General features: G+C 47.8%; 7 protein-coding genes across 15 annotated transcripts; 6 read left to right on the forward strand and 1 right to left on the reverse strand.

Annotated features, from left to right (window-relative positions):
* The first annotated feature begins 96 nt into the window (after positions 1–96).
* Positions 97–1,579, forward strand: H257_11872 (hypothetical protein). The gene is made up of 6 exons (XM_009838937.1): positions 97–481; positions 541–642; positions 736–912; positions 978–1,081; positions 1,132–1,345; positions 1,403–1,579. Exons 1-6 carry the CDS (start codon positions 143–145, stop codon positions 1,526–1,528), a joined length of 1,062 nt encoding a protein of 353 aa, XP_009837239.1. The 5' UTR covers positions 97–142; the 3' UTR covers positions 1,529–1,579.
* Positions 1,580–1,838: 259 nt separating this feature from the next.
* Positions 1,839–4,881, forward strand: H257_11873 (hypothetical protein). Its single transcript, XM_009838938.1, has 8 exons — positions 1,839–2,198; positions 2,255–2,730; positions 2,815–3,115; positions 3,447–3,531; positions 3,573–3,743; positions 3,807–4,001; positions 4,347–4,492; positions 4,549–4,881. The coding sequence occupies exons 1-8, from the start codon at positions 1,912–1,914 to the stop codon at positions 4,754–4,756; spliced, it is 1,869 nt and encodes a 622-aa protein (XP_009837240.1). The 5' UTR covers positions 1,839–1,911; the 3' UTR covers positions 4,757–4,881.
* Positions 4,882–6,566: 1,685 nt separating this feature from the next.
* H257_11874 (hypothetical protein) lies at positions 6,567–8,109 on the forward strand. Its single transcript, XM_009838939.1, has 6 exons — positions 6,567–6,762; positions 6,811–6,898; positions 6,956–7,120; positions 7,171–7,224; positions 7,279–7,533; positions 7,578–8,109. Exons 1-6 carry the CDS (start codon positions 6,601–6,603, stop codon positions 7,952–7,954), a joined length of 1,101 nt encoding a protein of 366 aa, XP_009837241.1. The 5' UTR covers positions 6,567–6,600; the 3' UTR covers positions 7,955–8,109.
* Positions 8,110–8,570: 461 nt separating this feature from the next.
* H257_11875 (hypothetical protein) lies at positions 8,571–12,130 on the forward strand. 9 transcript variants are annotated; one of them, XM_009838940.1, is made up of 10 exons: positions 8,571–9,004; positions 9,053–9,270; positions 9,321–9,663; positions 9,708–9,896; positions 10,301–10,930; positions 10,996–11,164; positions 11,313–11,346; positions 11,399–11,527; positions 11,578–11,663; positions 11,724–12,130. In XM_009838940.1, exons 1-8 carry the CDS (start codon positions 8,747–8,749, stop codon positions 11,406–11,408), a joined length of 1,851 nt encoding a protein of 616 aa, XP_009837242.1. In that variant the 5' UTR covers positions 8,571–8,746; the 3' UTR covers positions 11,409–11,527; positions 11,578–11,663; positions 11,724–12,130. The 9 variants fall into 9 exon arrangements, with proteins under 9 accessions (XP_009837242.1, XP_009837249.1, XP_009837245.1 ...); XM_009838947.1 differs by having other exon boundaries at positions 11,275–11,527; XM_009838943.1 differs by having other exon boundaries at positions 11,313–11,527.
* Positions 12,131–13,919: 1,789 nt separating this feature from the next.
* Positions 13,920–15,630, forward strand: H257_11876 (hypothetical protein). Its single transcript, XM_009838949.1, has one exon. The coding sequence runs from the start codon at positions 13,950–13,952 to the stop codon at positions 15,558–15,560; it is 1,611 nt and encodes a 536-aa protein (XP_009837251.1). The 5' UTR covers positions 13,920–13,949; the 3' UTR covers positions 15,561–15,630.
* Positions 15,631–16,267: 637 nt separating this feature from the next.
* Positions 16,268–17,192, reverse strand: H257_11877 (hypothetical protein; the record flags this gene model as incomplete). The annotated part of the gene is made up of 1 exon (XM_009838950.1): positions 16,268–17,192. One exon carries the CDS (start codon positions 17,190–17,192, stop codon positions 16,275–16,277), a length of 918 nt encoding a protein of 305 aa, XP_009837252.1. The 3' UTR covers positions 16,268–16,274.
* Positions 17,193–17,446: 254 nt separating this feature from the next.
* H257_11878 (hypothetical protein) lies at positions 17,447–27,339 on the forward strand. The gene is made up of 11 exons (XM_009838951.1): positions 17,447–18,356; positions 19,122–19,627; positions 20,323–20,646; positions 21,038–21,283; positions 22,432–22,809; positions 23,240–24,160; positions 24,287–24,385; positions 24,797–25,101; positions 25,499–25,836; positions 26,344–26,633; positions 27,075–27,339. The coding sequence occupies exons 1-11, from the start codon at positions 17,509–17,511 to the stop codon at positions 27,302–27,304; spliced, it is 4,485 nt and encodes a 1,494-aa protein (XP_009837253.1). The 5' UTR covers positions 17,447–17,508; the 3' UTR covers positions 27,305–27,339.
* Positions 27,340–27,823: the final 484 nt, after the last annotated feature.

The raw sequence follows: 27,823 nt of genomic DNA on the forward strand, positions 1-27,823 counted from the left end.
AATCACGGTGCTGATTGGACACAATATAGTAGTCCAAAATTCGTTAACCCGTTTCATCCATGAAACCTGTATCAATACATACATATCCGCTTCTACAGGATTTCGAGATTTGAAATTGAAGCACCAACCAAAACACATCACCATGGCCAAGCACGGGAGTAAGCAGCGGAACGCGGCGGCGCACCCGTCTAAGTCAGGCAAGAAGAAAGGAGGGTTTGACAAGAAGAAAGGAAGCTTCGATAAGAAGAAGCCAGACGCTGTTCAGCCCGTGAAGAAGAAGGTCACCGCCAAGGTCAACCCGAACACGCCATCGTCGCTGAACCTGAATGCGCGCGTGGACGCAAGCGCGTCGTCTGCGTTCCACCAAGCCAACATCTCCAACCCAAACCCAAAGAGCGTCGGCGGCGTATCGGACAAGCATCGCGTCCTGGTCGTGGGCGATGGAGACTTCTCGTTTTCTCTGGCGTTGGCCACTCGACTGGTACACACCCAACTCTCGTCGTCGAGAATTCAGACTTGGCATATATTCCAATTGCACAGGGAGGCGAGAAGATTGTAGCCACCGCATACGACAGCGAAGCAGAGCTTCTGGCCAAGTATCCCAATGTATCCGCCAACATCCGCGGCTTAAAAGTCACTCAAGTAAGCTATAAAACCTACAAACCCTATAAAACCACCATCATCTATCTGCCAATGGATGGCTTTCCTCATATACATACATTCATTCATTCGCAGGCAGACATTCATGTTGGCGTGGACGCAACCAACTTGGCGCGAGAGAGCTGGATCCAAACGCTGACATTTGACCGCATTGTGTTTAACTTTCCGCACTTGGGTGGCGCTACAGAGGAAGACGTGGAGAGGAACCAGGATCTGCTTTGGCGGTTCTTTCAGTCCTCCCGCAAGTACCTGGTAGGTACTACGAAGGACCAGTGTAGTTTCTAGTATTCGTGCTACAATGGATATTGATTTTGCAGGACAACTCAAAAGGCGAAGTGCATGTGGCCCTTCGCAACACGCTGTTTTACAACCGGTGGGATGTGACTGCCCAGGCGACCAAAGCTGGCTTGAAACTCAAACGGTATAAAGTTCGTTGACTTATGGAAGCTGACGGTGTATAAATTCTGGCAGAACGGATCGGTTCAACGTGTCGTTGTATCCAGGGTATGAAGCACAGCGAACGCACCCCGCGTCATTTCGAGGGGAACCCCCGTCGACGGACGGCGCGCGGACGTATGTGTTTTCAAAGGATTTGCAGTTTGTCGACCCAGTTGTTGATGCAACTCCTACTCCTCCGTCGGTTGCCAAGATCCCCGCCAAAGCTAAGTCGAGTGCGCCCAAGGCGGTAACGATCACAAGATGGAGGAATCGAATGGTATAGTGATGATGGTTCATATGGTAGGCCAAGGCAGAGAGCTGGAAGTGCGTGCCGTGCAAAGCAACGTTCAATTTGCAAACCAAGTACAATGCACACATCAATTCAGCCAAACACGCGAAAACGGTGAAAGCGCTCAAAGGCAAAAAGTAACCGCCACGAATACTATTACTAATAGTAGTATTAATACCATCACAGCTACTATTCATAGTACGAGTGCCTGTACATACCGGTAGAAGTGTACCGGTACATACAGTAGTATGCTGTAGACTAAGAGTATTTAGGCTACTACTAGTAGTACTACTACGTACTGGACTCTACGATTTACTATTAATAGTACTACAGTACTACGTAGTATTGACAGTCATGTACCAACAGACGTCGTGTAACCGTTTGTGTCCGAAAGGTCACGCACGGAACATGTAGTTTCACAGGTTTCCCTGCCACAATGCATTATCGTCTAATCTTCTGTCCGAGAAGACGCTCAGGCTCGTGGGTCGAACACTTACATTGACAGCGACCAGGAAGCTGTAGCCATGGCCTTGACCGTCGAAGTTCCGCGTGATGTCGCTGTGTCTGTGCCGAACCAAGCGAGCGAAGAGCCGCCGCACCACGAACTCACGACGCCACCCGTGTCCGACAAGGAAGACGAGCCAGCTCGGCCGAGCGATCCCGAGCGGTTTGAGCTCGAAGCGTTCACGCCGTTCTCGTCCAGCCACCTGTGGAAGCTCATGAGTTCGTTTTACGACCGCCAAGGCGTCGAGTCTTGGGCGCAGGGCATCGTGCCGCACTTCATCACGTCCAACACGTTTATCGCCAAGCGGTACACTCTTCATGCGCGTTCGTTTCAGGATGTGTCTCATTCTGTGTGTACGACAGATACGTGCAAGTGTTTGCAGCGTACCTGCGTGATGCCGTGGCCAAAACGTTGGACCCGACTGAACCGCTGTACATTGTCGAGCTGGGCACGGGAAGTGGCAAGTTTTCGTTTTACTTTGTGCAGTGGCTGTACGAGATGGAGGCCGTGGTGAACCTGTCGTTTCCACTCTGTCGCATCCGCTACATCATGACCGACTTCACCGACTCCAACTTGAAATTCTGGCAGACCCACCCGGCGCTGCGGCCGTTTGTCGAGCGCGGCGTTGTGGACTTTGCCATCTTTGATGCCACCCAAGACACGTCGTTGTACTTGATCAACGCCAAGCAAACAATCGCGCCGCAATCCCTGAAGAATCCCATTTGCGTTGTGGCCAACTACCTATTTGACACGCTGCACCACGAGCTCTTTCGAGTCGACCAAACCGAGCTCAAGCAAGGGCTCATTAGCGTTGGCTCTACGAGACTGGATGAAAAAGGTACTGTAAATCCCATCCATGATATATATATATATGTGTGATTGTATATAGAGTTCACAAGGAACGATGGTGATGTATGTATAGACCCCCTGGACCCGGAAATCATCAAACGCCTGAGCAATCTGTACCGCTACGACGACATCTCGACCGCGTTCTACTCGAATCCGCACTTTAACGCGATTCTAAAGTGGTATCAAGACTACTACGGTGACCAGCCTGCCACGTTCTTGGTGCCCATTGGCGCGCTAAACGCGATTGAACGACTCAAGTTGTTAAGTCGCCACCAGCTGTTGATTCTGTCAGGGGACAAGGGCCACACCAACCCCGACCACTTTCGTGGATTGCAAGATCCCCATATTGCTGTACACGGCAGCTTTTCCGTCATGTAAGACTGTTATACTATCGTACTTTGAGCCCATAGATTTAGATTACGCGACGGATTCACCAACATATCCATCCATCGATTCAATCTATGTACAGAATTGTGTCTGTAGAAACCGCTCTCTCTCTCTTGTGTCACACTAAAATAAGTCATACTACACTATTTCGATGTGGAATGGTTGAAGAGTGTATTTGATTGGCCACTTAGTTCGTGTTCTGGTTTTTGATTGGTCGATCGATATTGTGTGCCGCTAGGGTGCTGCTCATACTCCCCCCTATAGCTTAATATTCATACATATATATCTACGAATGTGTTGATGGATTTGACTTGTTAGGGTAAATTACCATGCCATTGGCATTTACGTGGCCCATCGCGGCGGGTTTGCGCTACACAATCCCCAGGAAGAGGCCAGTCTCAAGGTAAATATGAAAGGGAGTGGCCGTATCTAACCAAACTGTAGGTGTCGCTGTTTGTCGTCCCTCAAGAAATAGAATCGCCGCCGCCCCAAGCCGACTTGGAGGCGCTGTCCGTCCAGCGAAGCGCCGCCTACCCGACCGTGTGCCACGTGTACGATGACACGCTCGTGTCCTTCGGCCCCAACGACTTTTTCGTCATGCAAAAGGCCATCAAGGTTGGTTATTTCCCCTGGTTTGACTTACGCTTTATAACAACATTGTTTAACGCTGAAATGTAGGAAGACGCAAAAGCGCCAAGCTTGAAAGGCGTGTTGGCGCTGATGAAACTGAGTTTTTACGACGCCGATTTGTTTTATAAATTCCGCGACGTGTTGCTGGACCAGTCTCCGGCCGCCCCCGCCAAGGTCAAAGTCGACGTGATGGTTTGCCTCAACAAAACGTGGACGCACTACTACCAACTGGACAAGGAAAAGGTACGTACACGCGGCGCACTATATATATATTATTGATTTCTTAATTTGGTACGAATTTCTGGACCCGTCCAATCGAATCATGCCGACCAAACCAATCACGAATCACTCCCATTGGTCGTAAATCCGAAATTACTCTTTGCTGATTGGCTACATTTTTCTTCTTTTTATTTCGTGTTTTCTGTGGAATGGGGAAACCCAATCAAAACTCGCGGCGAGATATTTGTAATCGGTTTTACGAAACGCACAGAATTGAAAAATATGTAGAAAATTCATCCTACGCATTGTGCTATGTTTATGAAATACCATATTTCTGAGAGTCTAGTCTGAAAATGAATAAACGAATAGGACATTGCATTTGAAATCGGCCGGGTGTACTATGGTATGCGGGAATACGATCACGCGCTGCAGTTCTACACGCGGTCCTTGGACGAGATGGGCAAACACCATGTGACGTACCACAACATGGGCCTTTGCTTCTATAGCACTCGTCGGTAGGATGCGTTCAAAGTGATGGGGATGATAAGGTGCTATGATGGCGTGTATATAGCCTCCAAGACGCTCAGCAGTGCTTTGAAGCTGCGACCGAGTTGAACTCATGCTACCAGAAGGCCGCGACGTGGTTGCAGCGGGTGACAGCCGAGTTACACCCCACTGCTGTGGTGGCTGCCAATAATGACAAGGAAGACCCGTTGCTCGTGTCCATGCAGCATATCGACTTGGATGTGTCGACGACACCCGTGGAACCATTATCGTAGAGGCATCGACGCCCCCATGTTCAAGGTGTGTGTAGTTACAGCGGTAAAAGGCGGTAAAATAGAAATTATACTACTAGTATTACTTATTATCACTGCTATTAATACTACTACTAACTACTATTAATACTAGTATTACTGCAAGTAAAGTACCGTACATGCTATTAATATCTACCCGGACTTACAAATGGTTAAGAACTACTACCACCGGTAGTACTCGCGTTCACAATAACTGCCCGAAGGCGGCAGAAAAATAATATACAAATAAATGTACTCGCGTTCACAATAACTGCCCGAAGGCGGCAGAAAAATAATATACAAATAAATTGAACTTGATGGTTGAATGTCGAATTAAACGGTATTTAAATTATTCTCATATACTTCTAGCGAAAACTCATCACAACACGAAGTTATAGGAAGGCCAAAATTGAGGCATTCGTGGTTGGCGAAATCAGAATCTGGAGTTGCTTTGCAGTCCTCTAACTCTTGGAGAAGGGCATCGGCTGCTGTACTGATACGCTTTCTACCGCACATTGCAAGTGCGGTGTCTTGTAGTATTCAGAAATTCGCGCCGTTTCACTTTGAAAACTGAGCAGTTCCGGATACTATATTACTTTTGCGGACGCAATATTTCTATTGCGCATGTCTGTCTACTACGTAGTACTACGTAGTATATTTTTGTAGTATTCGGACGATATGTTGATGACATGGGCATATATGGAAAATGGACGAACTTTGATGACGCTTTTCTCGAGGTGTGTAATACTTAGAGCAATATTGTACACTACTAGTACAGTACTCTCGATACTACAGTACAGTGAACGACTTTGAATCCAAGCAATGTTAGAATCCAAATCTTGAAGTCTGATTTGCCAACTTTGATTATTTTGGCAAATCAAACCAACCGTTTTGAAAACCATGATTCTGATTGGTTAAGTACAGCAATATTCAGAAGACTAACTTTGGTGTGGCTTAAATTCCCTCGTTCCCTGTACAAGATAGTCCATTACTAGCTCACTATATTTGCAGCATGGTCTGTGCATACACAACGCTCTCTGGCACAAGGCATCTTACACGCATGTGCACGCTTGTTCTTGAAATACGACGAATTTGGCAAGTTCGATCTGTTGTTTATTTCTACCGTTGTTGATACAGACGACATGCAATAAGGTGTTCTTGATAGTACTACGTAGTATTGGTTGTGGTAATGAGGATTGGAGAGTTCCATGACCCGTTGCGCAGTATGCATTGAGAAATCGCTGACCTGCATCGCGCCTTTCCCACATGTACGCATGCACAATCTGGAGGATGCGTATATAAACCGCGGTATATAAATCGCGTTGCAAAACGTAAATAATTAAGGGAAGAATAAAAATACGCATATTTAATACAAATATCAACACAAAAATGTTCAAGCGAATAATAATATGTAACTGTCGTGCGCACGTCCACGCCGCTTGATTCTGTTGACAGTGGCAAATTCAGTTCCTGGTTAACTCGCACGTAATAATAAAGTTGTTGTATCCCCTCGACAATGGTACACCAAGGAATAATCAAGGACCTTTAATTCTTCATAGTGATGTGTTTGTGTCCTGTTCCCATCTTGAGCGAAAAACTGCTATAGGACCATAAATTTCCAGAATCACGTGGCAAGCAGACGTGCCAGGTCTCTACAGTACTACTGTACTCTCTGCCACATTAATTTTCCTCGTTCTAAATTGATAAAGAGAATTGTATTGACGTTGATTAATATAAAAGGTACATGCAGTGCACCTGTCATAATTTATATATCTCAAACCATCCACATCCGAAGCTTGTCATTTTCGGATTTTCACTCCAGCATCAACATGTCGTTCTTTTCCAACCTATCCAACATGGTGAAGGACCCGAACGTGCTAAGCAAAGTCGAGTCCATTGGCAACCAGCTCATCGACACGCACTTGAGTGGAAAGGACGGCAACAACACCGACAAAGATGCCATTGCTGCGCCCGCGCCAGAAGAAGCCTGGGTACGTAGTCGATAGTGCATCACCAGCAGTGCTAATGGAACCGAGTAGGAACAAACCAAACACACCAACGACGACTCGACCAAGAAAGCATTGTTCATTGGGATCAACTACGCTGGCACGCAATCCGAACTTCGAGGTGGGCACGAACGACCACATGAATGGAATCTGACCATTCAATCGTGTCGTTGAGCAGGGTGCATCAAGGACGTGGAGAACTTGCAGCGCTTCGTCAAGGACCGATGCGGGTTCCCTGAAAACAACCTCCGTCAATTGACGGACGACTTGCAAGGCGAGAACCGCCCCACGCGCGCCAACATCCTCGCTGGCATGCGCTGGCTCGTAGAAAACGCTCGTCCCGGTACATCCCACTACCCCTCCATCCAAATGCTTCTAATCAGTTTTTTCCAGGCGACTCTTTGTTTTTGCACTACAGCGGCCATGGCTCTCAGCAAAAAGATGAAGGTACGCACACCCAGGGAGCAACCAGTCGTATGGCCTCACGACTCACCTCACTAGATGGAGATGAAGCTGATGGCAAGGACGAAACAATCTGCCCCGTTGACTACGACACAGCCGGCATGATTACCGACGACGAAATGCACTCGATTCTGTGCGCGTCGTTGCCGGCGGGGGTGAAACTGACGGCAATTTTCGACTGCTGCCACTCTGGGTCGGCGCTCGATCTCCCGTTTATGTACACTGTGGACGGCAACTTGGACATCCACCAACAAGACAATCGTGCCGTAGCCGCCAAGCACATACTCAATGCTGGTATTCATGCCTTAAAAGGTCGTATATGGCTAATGCAATGCCAGGGTTGGATTTCTTGCGAGGCAATAGCGACAAGGCCAAGTCTGGGTTCCAGGCCGGAGTCGAAGCATACAAGGCCCCGGCGTCTGAAAAGCAAGGCCCTGTGGCCGAGACCAGCGTGAAGGATCGCACGACCGCGGCGGACGTGATCCTCCTCAGCGGCTGCAAGGACACGCAAACGAGCGCCGACGCCACCATCGACGGGTCGGCCACCGGCGCCATGTCGTATGCGTTCATTGCCACGATGGACAAGTTTTCGCTGGACGTGACGTACCAAGACCTGCTCAAGGCCCTGCGCGAGTTTATGTACTCGAAATACACGCAAGTGCCGTGCTTGTCGGCGGGGCGTGCGCTCACGATGAAGGTCAAGTTTGCCTTGTAGGGTATTAATACTGTGAATGTTCTCGCTGACTGAATGAAGAGAAGCATAATGAGCTCACTTGTACTTACTTAACAGACTCGTTTACAGCTTTCACCTTGAGAAAGGCATGCAAAGCACTGAAAGGCTGGTGTGAAGCATAGCACGTAGAATGCTCGGCAACGAGATCATTTGGTCTTTCGTTGTTTTCACTTGCCCTGGTACAACTTACACGGCAAAAGAATTAGGTGGGGGTAAGAGCCTGTCGACGGTGCATTGTGAGTTGGGTTGCCGAGATGGAGGATTGCAGCAGGTTCATGTGTGCGACAATGGACACTCGACGTGTGATACAAGTACTATATCTCCCAGGTAGAGTACTGTATCAATGTCATCATCATGACAACATGCACGAACGTTCGGCTCTATCTCCGCTTGGGAGCTAGCTACTTTTGGGCGCATACTGACCGTGTCTGGCTGGACATTCCTGAATACGAAACGGTCGTGAAATCGAACGGCGGTTTCAGATGTGTGAATGTTGGTGAAAACGTCAAAAAGTTGGTTTTATTGAGTATTTAGCATACCCTACCAGAACGAACCCCTTGTGGCGCAGCCCTACCCCTGCCGATTTCATCACTAACCGGCTGAAGCCACAAGGGGCTCTGATGTGAAAAGTCAATACCAATATACGTGCAAGCAACTCGTCCCGAGTTCGATCCCGGTTCAGGTCCTTCTTTTGCCTTCTACGGATACATTATCCGTAGGATCCATTCTGTTTGTCGTGTCAACCAAAACAGATTGTTTGTTGCGAAATTCAATATGGAACCAGATGGAGCGGCGGACGTGGAGCCGATGCGGCAGCCGTTGGACCTTGTGCGACTACGGTGGTATCTGGAGAAACATTTCGCGATGATGGGGAAGAACGTGGGCTTATCTGTGCACCAATTCAAGCACGGGCAAAGCAACCCGACGTACTTGGTCGAGTTTGGAGCACAGCGCATGGTGTTGCGAAAGCAACCAGCAGGCAATATCCTTCCATCGGCCCATGCAGTGGACAGGGAATATCGCGTGATGGAGGTACTACTTGTCACAGGCATGATGCCGTTACTGACGTGGCTACAACAGGCGTTGCAAACCACGGCCGTGCCGGTGCCTCGGATGGTGGCGTTCTGCAACGACCCGTCGGTATTGGGCACGCCGTTTTTCCTCATGGAATACGTCCCAGGACGCGTGTTCAAGGATCCCTCCCTGCCCAACATGACACCCATGGAGAGATACGCCATCTACCACGCGTTAATCGACGTGTTGGCCACGTTGCATGCCCTAGACCCGTCATCCCTTGGGTATGTCCGTTCGTTCGTTGTCTCTGGGAAGGATCGTCATCACTCTATAGACTTGGGGACTTTGGGAAGGCCCGAGAGTACGGGCAGCGGGTGCTGCGTACATGGACGCGGCAGTACAACGCGCAGATGGCCGTGTTAGTCCAGCACAAGATCGCATTAGGAGGCGAAGGTGATGTAAAGGCCGTGTCCGACTACCTCCACGGCGCCGTGGGCTCAATTCCGGACGAGAGTTGCATTGTGCACGGGGACTTTCGCCTGGATAATGTCATCTTCCATCCCACCGAGCCCCGGATTGTGGCGTTGCTGGATTGGGAGCTCAGCACCGTCGGCCACCCCTTGGCCGACGTGGCGACCTTGTGCTCGTTATATCGAGTGCCTGCGACGACGTCCCAAGTACGTTTGTTTTCTCATTGTTGCTGCACCACGACTGGCTTTAGATGGTACATGGTCTCGCAAATCGGAACCTTCCCCGCCTTGGCATCCCCACAGAAGCCCATGTCGTGCGTACGTACTGCAAACGCATGCTGAGGTACCCAGTGGCAGATGCCACGTGGCGGTTCTACCTCTCGCTCGTGTTCTTTCGCTTGGCGGTGATCCTCCAAGGCGTGTACGCGCGGCAAGTGCTGGTACGATGTTGTATGCATACGAAACGATATTGAATATGGTATGGTCCTTTTACCTAAAATTTGGTTGACTTTTGTGATGAATCGCCAAATCTGTCGATCGATTCTTTGTACGTACCTGAATTTTTGTACTTAAGTACAAACTGAAGTATGTTTGGTATCACACTAATAAAAGTCACACACACTAATTTGATGTTGATGATGTCCTGCAATCTGATTGGCTCAATTCTTCTGCCGATATTCTTGTGGGTTACATTGATTTGGTTGTGTCGATTATGCATTTTAATTCTCCATGTCGCTCCAGTTTTGAATAAACACAAGCAATACAACGGGACGGACCATTGGATAATGAATCATATTGTTTGTACTTTATAAAAATATTATAAATATGTTTAAAATATGTGTAGGGCAATGCATCGTCTGCGCACGCGGGCGCGGCCAAGGACTGCTACTTGCTGTTCATTCAACTGGGCGCCGCCATCGGGCACGAAGGCGGCTACAACAACGATGCACTTAGTAACAAGAATATGGTGAATCCGTCCGTGTTAATGGGGCTGCCCTTGAGTCCGCATGCATTGCAAGTGTACGGGAAGCTCCAGCGCTTTTGCGATGCGCGAGTATTTCCAAGTGAGTCGGTGCATGTGGCGGAGCTGGCGGCGCTGAAAGATGCCGGACGTGCGTGGTTGGAAGTGCCGCCGATCGTCGAAACGCTCAAGGCGGAAGCCAAGGCCCTTGGATTGTGGAACTTGTTTCTGACCAAAGTAACCCTGCCCAACGGCGTCACATATGGCGAAACCCTGACCAATGTCGAGTATGCTCTCATGTGCGAACTCATGGGGCGATGTGTGACGCTGGCCCCGGAGGTGTTCAATTGCGCGGCGCCAGACACGGGTAACATGGAGATCCTGAGCCGATTTGGCACATGGGAGCAGCAGCAGCGGTGGCTCGTGCCGCTCTGTGAAGGCAAGATCCGGTCCTGCTTTGCCATGACGGAGCGATACGTGGCCTCGTCTGACGCGACCAACGTGTGCACGCAGGTGAGGGAGGCTACATACTGTACATGTATGCTATCGGAATCGAATCATGGAGTCTGGTATTACAGGTCGAACGATGCGACGATGGATATGTGATCAACGGAGACAAGTGGTACATCTCGGGGGCCGGCGACCCGCGCTGCCAACTCATTATCGTCATGGGCAAGATCAAATCAACAGAGATATTATCTCCATTTCGCCAACAGTCTATGATCTTGGTACCAATCGACACGCCAGGTGGGTTGTACGTTTACCGTATCCAATTACTTGTTGCCGACATGCAGACGATACCGTATCATGTTTTTGTATTCCGACATTCCTGGTTGATCGATCTATCATGTCCGTAGTATCGGATTACTTGATTCCGATATGGGGAATCTACTAGGCGTGTCGTTGAAGCGACCGATGCACGTGTTTGGGTACGACGACGCTCCACACGGTCATTTGGAAGTGTCGTTCCACAACGTAAAGGTCCCGTTGACGTCCATCTTGCTGGGAGACGGGCGGGGCTTTGAGATAGCCCAAGCTCGACTCGGACCTGGCCGAATCCACCACTGCATGCGCGCGATCGGGATGGCCGAGCGCTGCATGGAGCTCATGGTAATGCAGCTCATGGATCAGGTTGAAGATGACATATGTGCGTGCGTTAGGTCCATCGCGCCAAGACAAGGTATGCGTTTCAGCAACTGTTGGCTGAAAACCCCGTCGTCGCGGCGTCCGTGGCCAAGTCGAGATGGTTTGTTCGTTGAATGCTTGCAAGGTGGCTCCATGGACCTGTGTGTGTGTGTGTGCGTAGTGAGTTGGACAGCGCGCGACTGCTGACACTGCACGCGGCACACGAGATGGACACCAAGGGCAACAAAGCAGCGGCCCAAGCGATCGCGATGATCAAGATCGTGGCCCCGAATATGGCCATCAACGTGTGTGATCGCGCCGTCCAGATCCATGGCGCGGCGGGGGTGAGCCAGGACTTTGTGCTGGCGTACTACCTGGCGGCGCTGCGAACGCTGCGCTTGGCGGATGGACCGGACGAGGTCCACATGCGCACAATTGCCAAGGCCGAGTTTGTCAAGTCGCACCTATAGTTGCATCATCATGGGAGATTTCGGAGATATGATTTCTCTTTTTCTTTTTCCGTAAAAATTCAAAGCAAAGTATTGTCGATTTGATACAAATTTGGGGAGGGGGTGCAATCGAATCGCGCCGACCAAACTGATCCACAATCGATCTGATTGGTTGAATTTCATTGAGAAATGGGTTTTAATTGGCTAATAAATTTGAGCTCATCTGAGGTAGCCAATCAAATCGATTTAAATTCCAAGAAGAAACCACGCCACCACACGAAATTTCACTCGAAAGTACAATAAAGGCAAGGGATGTTATATCGACGATTTCGGTGATAACAACTTTTGCCTATCCGTAGACTAGATGGAGCCAAATTCGTGGACTTGGTGGACGATCAGCGAGGTCATTGTGGTGAAGTCATCCATGGGTCATTCGCCGTTGAAGCGTTGGGGCTAGTAGGAACGACAGAGGCATGCGAAGCATTGAACTGAATGAACTCATGTTGTGTTAGCTCAGTTGTTCTATCTGTAAGACGTTCGGAAAGGCGTAGGTAGCTACGAAGGCAAGGAGTGGCTTGCATCTAAAGTGCTTCTATACTAGTACCTATGTGGTGCTTTTAAGATATCGTTGATCAGCCACTGGTACAACACTCCCGCCGGGTGTACTGCTAGGCACCGCCGACTAAGCTGGGGCGTTGGGCGCCGCCTAATTTGCTTTTCGTAGTTCCTAATAAGTGTAGCGTTATACTGTACCACTCTAAGTGTTTTGTCCTAAACTTACTCATTCGCGTATCTGATTGGTGTAAATGCAAGCTGAAGATCTCCTCTTTGATTGGCTACTTCAAGCTGCGCAAAATTCACACTCTTGGCGAAGTTATCGAACTTGAAAAATGGCCTTCAAATTGGCAAAATATTCAATCACCCGCCAGAGAATCAAATCTTAACTTTACATGTTAAACCTCCCCATGTCACCCTCTATCGCTTCTATGATGTTGTATTTATGATCAAACATACTCAAAGGACACCATACGCCATACATGACCGTAGCACCTTCGGTAGACGTCTGTCGACGACGAAATCGCACCTGAGGCTAAACGATGCCTACAGTAGTTCTAGCCATTTGAACAAGCTACGGCACTGTATTCGGCGATAACCTTCCGATTTGCTTGTTCTGGTTGATGTCACTTGATATTATCACATTAAATATGCTGTAATTATATTGGGATTTGTACAGCATATAATAAACATGTATACAAGTGGCTAAATGATCTATATTAAGTAGACAAAATTACAAGTCAAACAAAACTGCACCTTCGAAAATATGCAACACGACAGCTATTTTGGACCAGAGTAGTATATGTGATGGTATACGGGATTCTACGTCACTATGCATAAAGGTGGAGGTTATCATGAACTTGTTCGCTACCACCGCGCCTCTGATCGACCTCCATTTCGTGTGGGTCATCCTCCACGCTTCCACCTTCAACAAAAAAGCATTGCACCAAGTCAACAGATCTGGCCAATCACGGTCGAGGATCCCCATTCTGGTACTAAGTTCCGGAGTTTTCCTCAATCCTATAAAGCTTCAGAGGTTATTTTAAGGATAAAGATGAGTACATCGTCTGCCTTGCCACACATATAAAAGGATCAACGTTCCACCAATCTTAGTCCGTGGAATATTTGAATAGCCAATCATACGCTACTAACTGATTATTTCTAGCCAATCGAATTTTCACTTGCACTGTAACGGGTTGTCGCACCCACACAACGAGAATGGGAAGGATGTAAGCAGTTATTTCCATACAAAAATGAGGACTTTTTTCACGACCACGACAATGTTAAGCGAAAAAGGACAATATTTAGACTTGATTATGGTATACACATACGTATCTTACACCACGACTTTGTTTTGGCATTTCTAGAATTTCAGTCGACCCAAGAAGTCCAACACCGATCCCATGTACAAGAACGACCATCCTGCCGTGCAGTATGACACGCGCGGTCAGCCCGTCGATGCCTATGGACGCCCCATCGCCATGGCAGCCCCTGTGCCATACACCAGCAGCGCATCGGTAGGCACTGTGGCGCCTATCAAACCAACGGTCGCCGCTCCCTCCGGCTTCCGAGACTGGCCTTTCGCAATCTTGTTTCTTGGCAACATTGGTGCGATTATAGTGTTGCTGATCATGTACGGATCGACGGTGTTCAATTCGCTGAATGGTACCTCCAAGACGGCGTTCCCCTCATCGTCCTCTACGTTTTCGTCCGACAACGTCACGACGATCTTGTACTTGTGCGCTGGATTGACGGTGATCGCGGCAGTGCTGTCGTTGGCCATGCTCAGCTTCACGATCCGCTATGCGCGTCAGATGATTCAAATCGCGCTGTGGTGGAGTGTCGTGATGTTTTTCGGGTTTGCCGCGTTTGCAGTCATCAAGAAGAATTACACGGTGGCCATCGTGACGGGGATCATCGGGTTGTTCGCGCTGTGCTACGCGTACGCCGTACAGGATCGCATTCCGTTTGCGGCGGCCAACTTGCGTGCCGCGGGCGCTGCCATCCGCAAGCACCCGTCCACGCACTTGGTTGCGTTTGTGTTTTTGCTGGTGCAGATCGCGTGGGTGTTTGTATGGGCGTTTGCCGTGGTGGGGATCACAAACAAACTGACGGAAAACTCGACCCCGGCGCCTACTTCGCGCACCGCGACCGTCGCCAGCGGCGGTCGATGCATCGCGTCCGCGCAATGCTTGACCAACTATTGCACCAGCGGCGTGTGCAAAGAACCGAACGTGTACGCGCAACTCAAGAGCACGTCGTACGTGGCGTACTTTTTCCTGCTCTTGTCGTTCTTCTGGGGCGTCCAAGTGTTCAAGAACATCATCCACGCCACGGTGGCCGGCACGGTTGCAACCTGGTGGTTTTCCAGCGACTCCAAGGGCGCGACCGGCGCGTCCCTTGGCCGCGCGACCACGACGTCATTGGGGAGCATCTGCTTTGGCTCGTTGATCGTCGCGGTGTTGCAAACCCTGCGGCAATTGGCGGAAGAAGCCAGTCGCCAGGGCGACTGCGCGGCATGCATTGCGCAGTGTATCCTGGGCTGCCTGCAGAGCCTCATGGAAACGTTCAACCGGTGGGCATTCGTGTACGTGGGCATCTACGGGTACAAGTTTATGGACGCCGGCCGCGCCGTGATGCAGCTGTTCCACGACCGCGGGTTCGACGCGATCATCAACGACGACCTGGTGGGGACCGCGCTGACCTTTGCCGCGTTTGGCGTCGGGTGCCTCTGTGCGCTGCTGGGGCTCGTGTACTATTACATTGACGTGTCCAACCAGTTTCAGTATGCCGAGTACATTTTGCCCTTGACGGGGCTGTTCTTTGGCCTCGGAGTGGCGATTATCCCCATGGGAGTTGTGGACAGCGCCGTGGCCACCATCTTCGTCTGCTTTGCCGAAGACCCCGTCGCGTTGCAGCACTCGCATCCGGAACACTTCAATGAGCTCATGACCGAGTGGCACCGCCAGTACCCTGAAATCATGGTCGCGTCGGGGTACTACGTCGTGGCGTAAACCGTGTTAATCATACTTACTACCCAGAGATTACTTTCCATAAGATAGTTGGTTGTGGAAAAGTAGCAACTAACGTTACTCACAGTTTATGTGGTAGGACACGCTAGAAATCCCTAGCGTGTCCTACCACAAAAACTGTGAATACTAATCTAACGTTACTATATTGATACTTACTTTAAAAAACTAACTACCTCCAGATCGAAACGATTGATTGATTTGGCATTTTCATGCCACAAAAAGTATGAATAAGGGTTTTTTACCGCGGCCAAAACAGGTTATTAATAGTATTGTGGATTCGGTACAAATTTCCAGACCCCGTCGAATCGAATCACGAATCATCGACGCTATTCCAAATTTGAGTGTATTTGATTGGCTCTTACAGAAAGGACAAGTATATTCAACCAATCAGAACTCCAGCATGATTGAATATTGATCAGACAAACCACGCGAATTTCGGAAGTTTACAGTATAGCGAATTCACAATACACTGCAACAAGCGCTTGCTTGGATAAGGTGCAAGCCAGACTGTATCTAGCTAGCTAGTAGTACGTGTCAGTGTGAATGGGGTGGTTTCGGGGCTTGCAACATTTGTGTACTGTGCATTGCACGACTCGTCAGTGATAAAAAGAACTCGAACATCGACTGGGCTAGCAGCCGGTTTTATCGGTGGTGTGTACAACCGAAATCGAACGAGTGTACCATCTACATGTATGTTCAGGTGGTATTAGGCACTTGTGCTAAGACAGACTCGATCCAAGCAACGAGTTGGTCGGCAACTGGTTTAGCTTGGGTCTTTTGAATGTTGTGGCCACCCGTGGGGAACTCGACGCGAACGCCTGGCGGAAGCAAGTGCCCAAGTTCTCGAATGATTTCAGGCTCAATCAGGGCGTCATCTCGGGCCAAGGCCACAAACGACGGGAGGTTCAATGCGTGGAGGGAGGTGGCCACTTCCTGAATGCGCTCGAAGTCAGCCGACCCAATCCGCTGCAACGCGTACGTGAAGTCGTCCTCTGGGACTCGCTGGGGGAAACCAAGGCCATGGATGTAGTACCATCTGTTGACCTTGGCGAGCACGGATCGCAACGGATGCGGTCGCTGCAAGAACCGCCCGAATTTAAGTATGGGAAAGCGTCGAAGGACATGATGTGGTCGGAATCCTACAGGCGCCAGCAGGGCGACGCCACACACTGACTTGGCGCTGGCGGCGACTCGTATGGCCGTGTGACTACCAAAGGAATGGCCCAAGATGAACAACGGCGTGGTCCTTGGTCGTCCATTCAATGCTGCGACGACGGCGGCGGCAAGAGTTTGATCGGACAACCCGTACATGCCTCCAACGACGTCGACAGAGCTACGACCGTTACCGGGCAAGTCGAAGGCAACAACATTCAAGTATTCGCGAGCTAACAGCGGGGACAAGTACTTGAAGTCCGCGTACGACCCAGGAGCGCCATGCAACAGCACAATCGACGCCGCAGCATCCGCCGGGCCGTAGGTGGAGAAATGAACGAAGGCGCCGTTGGCTGATTGATACTGGTGGTGCGTGGGAGTAGCGTAGGTGCTAGCACAGCGTCTCAGCGTTCCCGTCAGATTTGTGGCTTGCAGCCATTTGGCACGAAGGGTTGGTGCCATCATGGCCAAGACTTGCTACGAGAAAAATGATGTCGCAGCATCATTGAAGTTTGAACGAACTTCGAAGTGACTTCGGTACTTTGACAAGTCGTCGAAGTACGATGAAAACAAATCATTTAATTATTTTTAAATGATGAAGAAGATCTATTGCTCTTTTAGTACTAGTACTACTAGAGTCTTCTACTATTAATAGTACTAACAAAACCTGTATGATTTGGTTCGCGGGTCGTATAAAATTACACAGTATTCAGCAGGCCACCACACCTCAATCGCATTGGGAACTCCAAGCAACCATCGTCGAGAGAGTTGAAGCCAGATGTCACACACCCAACACTTCTTGTGCCATCGAGACTTGGTGCAGAGCACAGGCGTGCTGTTCAGCTTGTTTGGCTCGTTTTGCTCGGCCAGCTCCGCCGACCTGGTCGTGATTTACGCCCAGCGCATTGACGTATACCGCGTCGAGTCGTTTCCCCCATCAAACCCTGCGCCGTCGTCCAGCATCACGCTTCACCTGCTCCATACATTCTCGTTGTCGGGCGTAGTGCAATGCGCGCAATTGGTGCACGTGAAGAAGTCCACAGCGTGCTTGGCGCTCACCTTTAGTCCTGCAAAACTGGTGCTTGTGCGGTACCAAGCCGGCGCGTTGGTCACAGTGGCCATGCACAACTTCGAGGAGGACGGCATGGGTCTCGGTACCGCCTTGCAAGGCGAGCGATTCGGTCGGACCCAGTTCAGCGGCATCTCGAGCATCCCACTGACCATGGCCGACCCCGACCATCGATGCCTGTCCATGCTGCTGTACCAGGACCAACTGCTCGTGATTCCCCTCCAAGACAGTCGAGGCACCGACGAAGACAACGAAGATGGCGGCGACATGTACGAGATAGCGAGCCTCAAGATGGAGGACAAGACGCGCACAGAGCAGTACGCGTCGACGCTGTCGTCGTTCGGCCTGGACGGCGTCGTGGGTCGAACGTTCATGCTGAGACTCAAGGAACTGGACATCCGGGGAAAGATCATCGACTTTGTCTTCCTCGAGGGGTACTTGGAGCCGACGTTGATGCTCCTCCACGAAGAAAACGACCGCCACGCCGCCGTCGGACGTTTCGCCGCTGGTTTTGATACATTCTGTCTCACTGTTCTATCGATTAACTTGACCACACGGTAAACACCACGGCTACGTATTGTGTTGAATTTGCGAGTGATTTCACCAACTAGCTTTCGAATCGATTTGTAATATTGTACACAGTATACAACGATTAGTATATCTGTGGTTTTGCCCAATGCGGAGGGGTCAAACGTTTGGATTGGCAGAAAGTCGACAAGGCGTGATTTGATTGGTTCAGGCGGTTCTTTAATCGATTCTCTTAAGACATTCGATTCTGCTGAGGGCTCGAGTTTCGAATTGATTAGACAATATATATATGTCACCGTCATTCGATTCAAGAGAAATATATCTCTTTTATAAATGTGTATTTATACCCACGTCGAGTGAGTGCTTGTAGTATGATGTATCGTTTATATATATATATATATATATCATTCTATTTACGATGTGTCTATGTGATATATATATTAATCTATATACACGTTGAATGCTGGTATTATGATGTATCACGTACACGTATAATTCTAATAAAGATGTATTATAAGTATCTAGATGAATATCCACGTCGAACGCTTGTAGTATGTATGATGTATCGTACATATACATATATATATATCATTCTATTCAAGATGTATATAAAATATATATATTTATATCCACGTCGAATTATCCGTAGTCTGATGTATCGTATATATATATAAATATATCATTCTATCTATGTTATAGATATATTACTTTCTAATTCCACGTATCGAATGCTTGTATTGTATGATGATACATATATCATCTCTCCCTTTTCACCGTATGCCATGCGTACGTAGGCTCCATCCTAAAATCTGGTCAGTTGCGAATCTCCCCTCGGATTGCTTTAAACTTTCGCCGTGTCCAGCGCCTTTGGGAGGTGCAATTGTGTTTGCCCAGAATGCGATCTTGTACTTCAACCAGAATCAGTACTTTGGGCTGGCCACAACGTCCTTTGCAGACAAGACCACCGACACAGCCAAGTTGCCGCTGCACAGATCGCCGCTCTTGGACGAGACGTTCCTCGCATCCAACTGCCGCGCGAGTCTGCTCAATGCCGACGAAATGGTGCTAAACGTCGAGGGCCAGCTGTTCGTGTTGTCTCTGCCGAGCCACCGCAGCTTGAAGCAAAAGGGTTTTTACGGCCCCGAGGTGTGCCAACTCATGCTGCGACGGCTGTCCAGTTCCAAAGTGGCGGCCGCCACGGCCATGGCTGTGGACATGCAACGCCATTTGATCTTTGTGGGCACGCGCAATGGAGATTCGCAGCTGCTTTGGTATCACACCGACACCCACGACGTGTCCGGTAGTATTACTATTACTACTACTAGAGCCCATATATGTGTGTGTGTGGGGTTGATGGGGATTAGCGGGCAATAGTATCCGTTCGTTTTGCAGCCAACATGTGGATAGAAGAATTAGTGTGCTGCGCTTCGCCAACTTGAGCGATCGATTTTGGGTTTGGTCACAGTATTTTCAGTCGTCATACACTAATTCGATGATTCGAACGGGTTGATGCGAGAGGTTGATTGGGTGCTTGAACAGTGTACACATTTCGAACGATAGCATCATTTTATTATGATATTTTTATTCGAGATGATTGTTTATAAAAAAATGGTTTATATTTATTTTATCCACCTCTTTTGGAATGACGGGTTATGGGTTTTTGATTGGTCGATCGATATGGTATGCCGACTTTGTTTTTTTTGTTCATTCAATTTCACCAAAAATCACACTCCAATTATTATTTCGAAAATCGACTTACAAGATGTGTATGCACGCAATACTAGTATATGTATATTTATTCCTATCATAATATTGTTATTTGAGATGATTTTCAAGATGCTTGTTTCAAAAAAGGAAAAGGATGATAAATATATATATTATCCACATCGTATCGAAAATGATGGGTTCTGGGTTTGTTGCTTGGTCGATCGATATCATGTGCCGATTTGATTTTTATTATTTCGAAAATCGACTTACATGATGTGTATACACTAGATGTCCACATACCCGTGCAGGTTCCAGCGTGTCCTGTGCCTGTTCCTGACGATTTAGAGTCAGACGACGAAGACTTGTACTTGTACGGACATCGTCTCGTCGCTGTCACCGCCGAGGACGATGTCCAACCACTTGACACAGTGTCCAAAGCGGCGGAATTTGCTGCGTATTCCGTGGACATAGTCGACCAATTGCCGGCCATCGGACAAGTAACCTCGATGGACATGGGCGTGGATGTGGATATGGAAGGTGTGGCGCCCAAGGAAACACTCGTGCTCAGTGGCGGGGTCGGCGACCAGTCCAGCGTGTCTATGATTCATCGAGGTATTTTTGTCCTTTTGCCAAAGTTGGACTTGGGTGCTGATTCGCCAAAAAATCTATTTCGATCAATAATACTGTTTGACCTGAATATATTGTACAGCTGTTCATGTCAAAACACAGTTGTCCTGTGTGGTATGATTGGAAAATCTCGCGAATTAACTGTAAAGATCACATACCAATATATATATACATCAATATATATATATACATCATTATATATATATATATATGTATACATTAATATATATATATATATATATATATTGATGTGGATGACAAGGAGTTTCTTGTCATATGATTGGCTCCAATAATCCTTTTCTGGACATTTCGTTCATTCTTTCGCTAAACAAATTTGTACTGATTTTAATATCAAAAATGTTGCTGTGTGGCGTAGGCATCCGTCCCGTGGTGATCACCGAAGTGCCGCTGGAAGGATGCCGCGCCATGTGGGCTGTGTATGGATGTGCGACAGCGTCGTATCACGAGTACCTGATCTTGAGCATGAAGAGCCGCACGATGGTGCTAAAGGCCGGCGACGAAACGCTGCCGCTGGACGCATCGGGTTTATTTGTCGATGGCCCAACCTTGGCCGCGTCCAACATTCTCAACAACCAGCGCATTGTCCAAGTGTACAAGCAAGGTATATATATATATATGTATTTGGAATGTGTACAAGCAAAGTAGCATTGCATGTATATATATATATACGCACGTTGTCACATACTTACTGTATGTACTTGGAATGATGGTCATGTTGAGATGTAATTTGGGTTGAGATGATGTGCACAAAGTCAAACGACTCCACAAAGCAAGTGAGTGGTGTGTAATTGTTGTTGTTAATCGAAGATTGGTTGAAATTTCGTGTTGGTCAAGTTTGATTGGCTAGGTCATTCGCATATACATTTGTTGTTTTATATATTATTGTGCTTTCCGCCAAGTTTTTGGAGAATGTATGTGCGCTGACTGATATCCATCGGTCGATTTGTGTGACTTGTGTATGGAAGATTAGATTGGTGAAGCCATGATGCACACTATTTCAAGGCACACACACACACTGATTCGATATTTGCACGGGTTTGATTGGCCGCTTGAGAGTGTTCTGGGTTTTGATTGGTCGGTCGATTGCCTGTCTGCTCATTCTCGATTGACCACTCCACTCGATTCGACTTGACAATAATACCTTTGAATCGATGGGATTATTCTTTATATATTCGCATTGGACGTGACTAGAATTGGAGTGATTGTATGTGTTTTTTTGTCTTTTCCAATCTGGTACGATGAATCATTAAAAAAATAAGTACAAAATCATTTAATTTTTTTAAAAAGTATGTACGTTTTGTTCTTTTATACCATTCGTTGAGGATGTTTCGTTCAAAAAATGATATAAAAAATAATATTTGCGTATTCTACTTGTTGTCAACTAGGCTATTGTGAATTCGCTATAAACTTGCAAAATTCTAATCAATATTGAATATCACGCTGGAGTTCTGATTGGTTGAATATACTTGTCGTTTCGAGCCAATCAAATCCACTCAAAAATGGATTAGCCAATCGCGTCGATGATTCATGATTCGATTTGGCGGCGAGATTATTCGATTCATCCGGGTTTGGAAATTCGTATCGAATCCACAATATATATATGTGTCTTTTTTTGCTTGTGGTTGTTGACCTAATTCGTGTATGCTTTCCGTGTGTTTTCGCTTTATTTCAAATATATTCAATAGTTCAATCGGGTATGAGGGTTTCGAATGTCGAGATAGATGATGATGTAAACTCGTTTATGTGTAGGCGTCCGACTGCTGGAAGAAGCCAACAACACCCTCGAGTGTACTCAAGAGATTCCTCTGGACGGGGACATCGACTGCGGAGGCCTTGGCGTCGAAGTGCCCGCCGTGGGGATTGTTTCCGTAGACATTCTCGATCCATACGTGCTGCTTCTCCTTAGCGACGGCAGTCTGCGGGTAGTGTGCGCCGACGCTCGCGACCTGGACTTGTCAGTACTCCATCCAGAAATCCTCGAAAATGGGCAAATCTGCGCCGTGTGCTTGTTTCACGACTGGGGCCATATCTTCACCGTTTCTACACCTGAATCCACCGACCAAGAAGCAGCTGCATCGGTCCAACCAGACGACGACAGCATCAAGGACGAGGCGGATGAGTTGGATGGTACGTACATATTGACTGGATACTTTGTCTTTTTACTGCTATTATGTACGATATAGATAGATGGTTTGTAAAAGTGCAGTTAGTGGATGTCCCTGTTTTTTTATTCTTCTTTAAATTCTTCTTTAAATTGGACGATCCTACTTTGATGGTTTTTTATTCATTCTTTAAATTGGACGATTCCTACTTTGATGTTTTTTATTCTTCTTTAAATTGGACGATTCCTACTTTGATGTTTTTTTATTCTTCTTTAAATTGGACGATCCCTACTTTGATGTTTTTTTATTCATTCTTTAAATTGGACGATCCCTACTTCGATGATGGTTTGGTTGTTGTTTTCGCTGCGGTTTTATGAGATACATATGGATGTATTTGGATATATTCTCGTCGGATTGTTGTCTGAAATGATCGTTAAATGGAAAAATGGCTGTAGATATATACAAAGTCTCGGGTGGTGGCATCGCCGCGCAACCAATTGAAACGTCTCCTCGGTTACTACCTCAACAACAACACCAATCTACCGACAAGCCCGTGTACTGCGCCGTGTGCTTGGACTCTGGCACGATGCTCGTGTACTCCCTGCCCGATTTTACACTTGAAGCCACGTTTCCCGGCTTGAATGTGGCCCCGCAGGTGCTCTCGAGCAGCTCAGTGTACCCCATCGTGGGTCTCTCCCAGGACGGCAAGAAGCCGGCGACGCTGTCCCCTGTCGCAGACATTTGCATCCACCGCGTGGGTCCGTGCGACACTGTCGGCAACGGCAATGTCGTGAGCAAGATGGTGCTGGTGGTGTACATCTCCAACGGCGACTTGATCGTGTACGAGGCGGCCGGTCGTCGGTTTGTGCGCGTGGCAACGCAGACCATCACGCGGCCGTTCGCGCTGAAAAAGGAGTCGGCGGCCACGGCCATGCTCAATACGACGCTGTTCCGGTACCCCATGCTCACGCGGTTCCAGTCGGTGGCGCGCCACTCGGGCGTGTTCTTCCGCGGCGCGTCGCCCATGTGGGTATGGAACAGCCGGGGCCTCCCGTCGCTGAGCCCCATGGCGGTGCCCGTCGTCGCCAAGCCCAACCAGGTGCCCGTGCTGTGCTGGACTGCGTTCGACCACTGGAACTGCCCCCAAGGGTTTGTGTACTTTCACTCAGACGGGATGCTCCGGGTGTGCGAAGTACCACCCAACACAACGATCACCCAATCCGGCAGTGTCGTGCAAAAGATCGAGTTTGGGTCGCCCACGATCCATCATCTCGTGCATATTGGCTGCCACGGCACCGGCGCCGTTCAAGAAGCGCTGCAGACCCCCACGTACGCCGTCGTCTTGTCGCACTCGGTGGCTCCGCCCGTCGACGATGGTACGCATGTGTATCCTTAGTTGTTGTGCTGTAGGCTACCTAGAATGTGTGGATATTTTTTTAATGTTGTTTTGATTTTTTAAAATTATATTGATCCTCATCTCGTTGTGTGTGTTTGATGCGCAGGAACGGAAAACGACGTGGACGAAGACCCAGAAGAAGACGGGTACACTGCCCCAAAGCCTGGCGAGGTTGTGCCAGGGATGGACGCGGCCGACTTTACTGGTATATTTCGTACTGTGTATTTCTTTGTATATATATATATATATATCATGCTAATCGCCAACTCTCTCCATCGATTCTTTGTACTGAAGTTTTTGTATATAATATGTTGCCCTGTGGCGATTGTAAGCACACTAATTGAAGTCACACACACCGATTTGATGTTGAGAATGGTTTCCTGTAATTTGATTATATATATATATATATATATATATATATATATATTGTATTTATTATTTGTTGTAGTCGTTTGGCGGGGGATATATTGTGTGGTGATATATTTTCGAAACATGATTGAGATTTCACGACGGGGGATGCCGTTTGTTGGTTTTATAGTATTGGCTTTGTGAGTTGTGTTCTGTTTGTATATATATATACCAATTCATAATATATTTATATATTTGTACTACGTAGGTGTGTTGGACGAGCAGCACGAACTTCGGCTGATTCAGTCGATCGACGGACACCTGACGCCAGCCGGCGTGTTTTCAATCCACATGGATCGGTACGAAGTGGTGCTCACAGTCCGAGTCATGTACCTGTCGGACGCGCCGGTGCTCGTGCCCCAAGAGTGGAAGCACAAGCGCAAGCCATATGTGATCGTCGGCACGGGCTTTATCGGCCCCAGCGGCGAAGATGAAAACGGCAAGGGGCGGCTGCTCGTGTACGAGGTCGATTATGCGCAGTACACCAACGCCCAGGGGGTCACTGGTCGAAAGGTACATACATTATCACATATACACGTTGTCACATGGGTTTCTTTTGGCCAACTCTATCGGGCAGGTAGGGTTGGTTGGATGGTAGCCCACCCTCCTGAATTAGTGTATTGAACGATGCCACCACCACATATCATCATACATATATGAATGACCTCACGTCGTACATATATGTATGAATATGTGGTCGTGGACAGGGTTGATTTAACGATAGTTTTTGAGTGTTTTCGTTTATATTGGCTGCGCCATATATACATGCATATATACTGCCGCCCATGGTGCGTGGGTGTGTGTTTACTTCGATATTATACATGATGGCTGTGCACTGGAAACCAAGAGTCGTTATACGGTGGTGTATATATATATATTGTTGTGCACTCAGTTGTGTGTCCTATCGTAGCTGCCCAAATTGAAGCTCATCTACGCCAAAGAACACAAGCAAGGCGGCATCTCCATGGTGTGCCAGCTGGGCGCGTACGTACTGGCGGCCGTAGGGGCCAAACTGATCGTGTACGAGCTCAAGGGCGGACAGCTCATCGGGTGCGCCTTCTTCGACGCGCAGCTGTACATTGTCAGCCTCAACGTGATCAAATCGTACATTTTGTACGGGGACTTGTACAAAAGCGTGCACTTTCTGCACTGGAAGCCCCAGGAAAAGACCATCATCATGCTCGCTAAGGATTTTGAGCCGTTGGACGTTACGGCCACGGAAGTGTCGGTCATGAATTCGCAATTGGGGTACGACATACGCACGTTATTGTTGGGGAATAATAATACTCGTACGGGTTTGGTCATATATATATATACATATATTTGATCAGAAACATGGGACAGGTGGATGTATTTATTTGTAATCGTTTGACTGGCGTGACTTCTGTTTGTATATATGTATGTATACAAATATATATATATACATATACAATATGCATTTATATAACATATGTATATATGTGGGACATTGTTTTGCCTTTCACGTGATTCATTTTAAACACAATTGAACCTATAATTAATCAAATACTATTGTGCTTTCGAGTGAAATTTCGTGTTGTGGTTTCTCGTTGGAATTTTAATCGATTTGATTGGCTACCTCAGATGAGCTCAACATTATTAGCCAATCAAAACCTTCTAAATGCATTTCAACCAATCAGATCGATTTGGTTGACGCGATTCGATTGCACCCCGTCCCCAAATTTGTATATCAAAGCGACAATATTGCGCTAAAAATACTATCGCGCTTGCTTGTAGACTTATTGCGTGCGACATGGAAGCGAATGTCCATGTGATGCAGTACGAGCCGACCCACGTCGAGTCCCGCGGCGGTCAAAAGCTGCTCCGGACGTCCGACTTCCATCTCGGCACGCGCGTGACGTGTCTGTTGCGCAAGCGCATGGTCGACAGTTCGTTTCCTTTGTATGTGACACTTCTCGCGACCGCCGAAGGGGGCCTCGGCGTGCTTATTCCAGTGCAAGAGCGATTGTTTCGCCGCATGTACACGCTGCAAAGCATCATGGTCAACGTCTTGCCTCAAAACGCAGGTATATATTGTCACCTATCTGTACGATTGGTTGAAAGTCGATGGGTTTCTATTGTATTTTTGATTTCGGACTGTGATGCGAGGTATTTTTGGGTTGAACTATAGAATAATATATGAATCGATGGCGAAAGCCGCCTCACTCACGACTATGATTGGTTGAAACTCGATGGTGTTCTTTACGTTTGGGACTATGATTGGTTGAAATTTGAATACTTTAATACTTTTTGTAGCGAACACTAGAATAATACAGATTTTACGGATTGGTTGAAATTCAGTGTTTCTTTTTTCTTATCGGAGTATGATTGGTCAGAATTTGTAGTTTTGATGTACCGAACACTATAATTATAATACTGATTGGTTAGTGTTTTTCTTCTCGGACTATGATTGGTTGAAATTCGTATTTTCGTAAACACTACAATCATTCTAATTGACGACGGCGTAGGTTTGAACCCGCGAGAGTTTCGCCAGGCAGTGCACACGCGAAGCACGGGCCGACCGGACGCGTGGTGTACGTGGAAGGCGAAGAAGGCATTTCTGGACTACGCGGTCATCGGGAGGTTCTCCGACTTGGATTACGTGGCACAGCGAGAGCTCGCGCGCTGCATCGGGACCGTGCCAGAGGTGGTGCTGCACAACCTGTTGGAATTGCAGCGCAGTACGCTGTTTCTTTAAGTCAATAGTAGACGCCTTCCACTCGTCTTTGATCGTTATATGTATGATGTCTCAACCGATATTGCTAAATCGAATCAAAGAACCGCCACCTAAGCCAATCACAAACCCCGTGCTGTTGAATTTCTGCCAATCTAAAGTACGGATTCAGCGCACTTGGGCAAAACCTGCTTGCTCTAAACATCGGATGGAATAGTACGAAAATGGTTAAATAGGGTCATACACTATTGGGTAATTGTCTCTAACAGACCAAATTTAGGTGAACAGTACAATACATAAGCCTGGTTTACTATCTGTGCTACATTTTGTACTTCAGAAGTATGTCGAGTTCCTATTGATGGCTACGAATAGTAGTATATTATTAGTATCGTCGACTTGTGTACTTTCGCGTGAATCCGAAGTATATACTACTTACTACCAATGTAGTTATGTGCAAATTCCCAATCCGAAGTACTACTATTATGCATTCGATCCAATCGAATAGCGGCTGCCCAAACGCAGTCAATCGACTAGCCAATGAAA

The sequence above is a fragment of the Aphanomyces astaci genome (assembly GCF_000520075.1).
Source record: "Aphanomyces astaci strain APO3 unplaced genomic scaffold supercont1.36, whole genome shotgun sequence".
Lineage (NCBI taxonomy): Eukaryota > Oomycota > Saprolegniomycetes > Saprolegniales > Verrucalvaceae > Aphanomyces > Aphanomyces astaci.